The sequence below is a fragment of the Muscardinus avellanarius genome (genome assembly GCF_963383645.1).
Source record: "Muscardinus avellanarius genome assembly, chromosome: 2".
NCBI lineage: Eukaryota > Metazoa > Chordata > Mammalia > Rodentia > Gliridae > Muscardinus > Muscardinus avellanarius.
In genome coordinates this window covers 142,147,633-142,150,180 of record NC_137787.1, presented here as the reverse complement: position 1 = coordinate 142,150,180, position 2,548 = coordinate 142,147,633, and the positions used below count along the sequence as shown (strand labels likewise).

Genomic DNA, 2,548 nt, shown 5'->3' with positions numbered 1-2,548 from the left:
TATAACATTCTTTAACACAGTCTATTAGCACCGTCATTTTATCAGGTCAGATGAGGTGTAAGAACTTTACCTACCTTTATGTCTCTTTATCTTTCCTTATATATAATATAATTCTCTTAAATCCTTCACAACCATTCAAAATTACATCAGACAGTATTGATAGTTTTTGTTTCAATCAAAAAGTATAAATACAACTCAGACTGCAAAGAGAAGAAAAGCTTTGTATATTTACCCATACTTTGCTTACCATGTTCTTTCTTTTTTCTGGTGTTCCAAGCTTCTTCCTTTTATCAATTCCTTCCTGTTTAGAGAACTTCCGTTACTCATTATTTTAGGGTAGGTCTTCTGGTTAAAAAATTCTTTGTGCTTCATTATCTGAGAATGTCTTTATTTTCCTCTTCGTATCCGAGGTATGTTTTTTCTGGATATAGAATTTTTTTCCCCAGAACTTGAGATTTTATGCCATTTCCCCCTGTTCCCAAAGTTTCTGATGAGAAATCTTCTGTCCAGGAGATTTAGACTAGTCACAGAAAAGCACTCAGATCAACAAAAGAACAAAAGTTTATATAAATTATAGTCATTAGGTTAAGAACTTTATCATGAAATATAATACAGCATATAGTAAAGACCTAACACATAGTTTTTAATTCAGGTTTTCGAGAAAAATCAAGACTTCTCTCTGTTTCCTTAAAACTTAGAAAGATGTAATCAGTGAGCAGGAAGAGAAAAAATACTGTGCATAGTAACCTTTTGTGTCTGCTTCTTTTTAATCCAGCATGGAGAGAAAACTTATGTCCTTGCCTGTCTTCAGCTCCTTATCAGAAATGGAAACAAATGGAACCTTCAACCACAGCAACAACAGGAGCTGCACAGTCGGAAACTTCAAGAGAGAATTTTACCCAGTCATGTACCTGATAATATTTGTCTGGGGAGCCTTGGCAAATAGCTTGTCTGTCTATGTTTTCCTGCAGCCCTACAAGAAGTCCACTTGCGTGAACGTGCTCATGCTCAACCTGGCCATATCCGATCTCCTGTTCACAATCACTCTTCCCTTCAGGGCTGACTACTATTTCAGAGGCTCTAGCTGGATATTTGGGGACCTGGCCTGCAGGATTATGTCATTTTCCCTGTATGTCAACATGTACACCAGCATTTATTTCCTAACCGTGCTGAGTGTAGTGCGCTTCCTGGCTACTGTTCACCCCTTACGGCTTCTCCACCTCACCAGCATCAGGAGTGCGTGGATCCTCTGTGGGATCATATGGGTCTTTATTGTGGCTTTCTCCATTCTGCTTCTGAAGAGCGGCTCTGAAAAGAGAGGCAACGTCATAACGTGCTTGGAGTTGGATCCCAGCAAAATCAACAAGCTGCTGGTCATGAACCACATTGCCTTGGTGGTGGGCTTCCTGTTGCCGTTCTTCACACTCAGCATCTGCTACCTACTGATCATTCGGGTCCTGCTAAAGGTGGAGATCCCAGAAGCCGGACTACGAGCTTCACACAAGAAGGCGATGACCACCATCATCATCGCCTTGATCATCTTCCTCCTGTGTTTCCTGCCGTATCACACCCTGAGGACCCTCCACCTGGTCACGTGGAATGCGCACTCATGCAGGGACGGGCTGCACATAGCTGTGGTCATCACACTGGCTTTGGCTGCAGCCAATAGCTGCTTGAATCCTTTCCTCTATTACTTTGCTGGGGAGAATTTCAAGGATAGACTGAGGGCCATATTCAGTAAAGATCATTTACAGACGGCAGCGACCAAGTGCAGGTTTCCCATTTGTGTGTAGTTGAAAACAGACACAAGAGTGTAGGAGTCATTAGGTGAGTCTTGTTCGTGTATCTGTGTGTCTACCTTCCTTCACTCACAGTCTCCCAGTTATTTTGTATTTCCATCTTTCCCACAACATTGATTCCCAGCATTTACTTGATCTTGAATTTTGTTAATAAGACCTACTTTAAAGTTTCCACTAGGTTGATTTTCATGGTTGAGTCTAAATGTGGGAGGAAAATTTACTACCAGCATTTCACATTGACAAACACCAAGTTGGAGGGAGAATGTCAAGAACTGTAGATTCTGCTTCTTGTCAGATTTGGTACCAGATATCTGGCCTGTTGACCATTCTTTTTTTTTTTTTTGGTGGTACTGGGGTTCCTGGAAGCCCTTCTACTTCCGGGATACACTCCCAGACCTATTTTTACATTTTTATTTGGAAACAGGGTCTCCTAAGCCAGCGCGCATGGCTGGCTTCCAACCTGCACGATCCTCCTGTCTCAGCCTCCCAAGCGCGGGGATTACAAGCGTGCGCCACCACGCCCGGCTGTTGAACATTCTTAATTCCTAACTTTAAGACATCCCCAATTTCCCCAGATTCTCCAGTTCCCTTTCCCTGTTAATCCCCTGAGGTACAGTCAATTAGCAAATATCCTGGAGGTCCCAGTGCAGATAAGAAGCATATTCCAGGGAGATGGGCATAGCAGTGCATGCTTGTAATTCCAGTACTTGGGAGGCTGAGACAAGAGGATCTCAGTTTCTTAGCCAGCC

The 2,548-nt window shown here is 42.6% G+C and overlaps 1 protein-coding gene across 1 annotated transcript; it reads left to right on the top strand.

Moving 5' to 3' along the window:
• Positions 1-776: 776 nt before the first annotated feature.
• CYSLTR2 (cysteinyl leukotriene receptor 2) lies at positions 777-1,793 on the top strand (the record flags this gene model as incomplete). The annotated part of the gene is made up of 1 exon (XM_080689461.1): positions 777-1,793. One exon carries the CDS (start codon positions 777-779, stop codon positions 1,791-1,793), a length of 1,017 nt encoding a protein of 338 aa, XP_080545587.1.
• Positions 1,794-2,548: the final 755 nt, after the last annotated feature.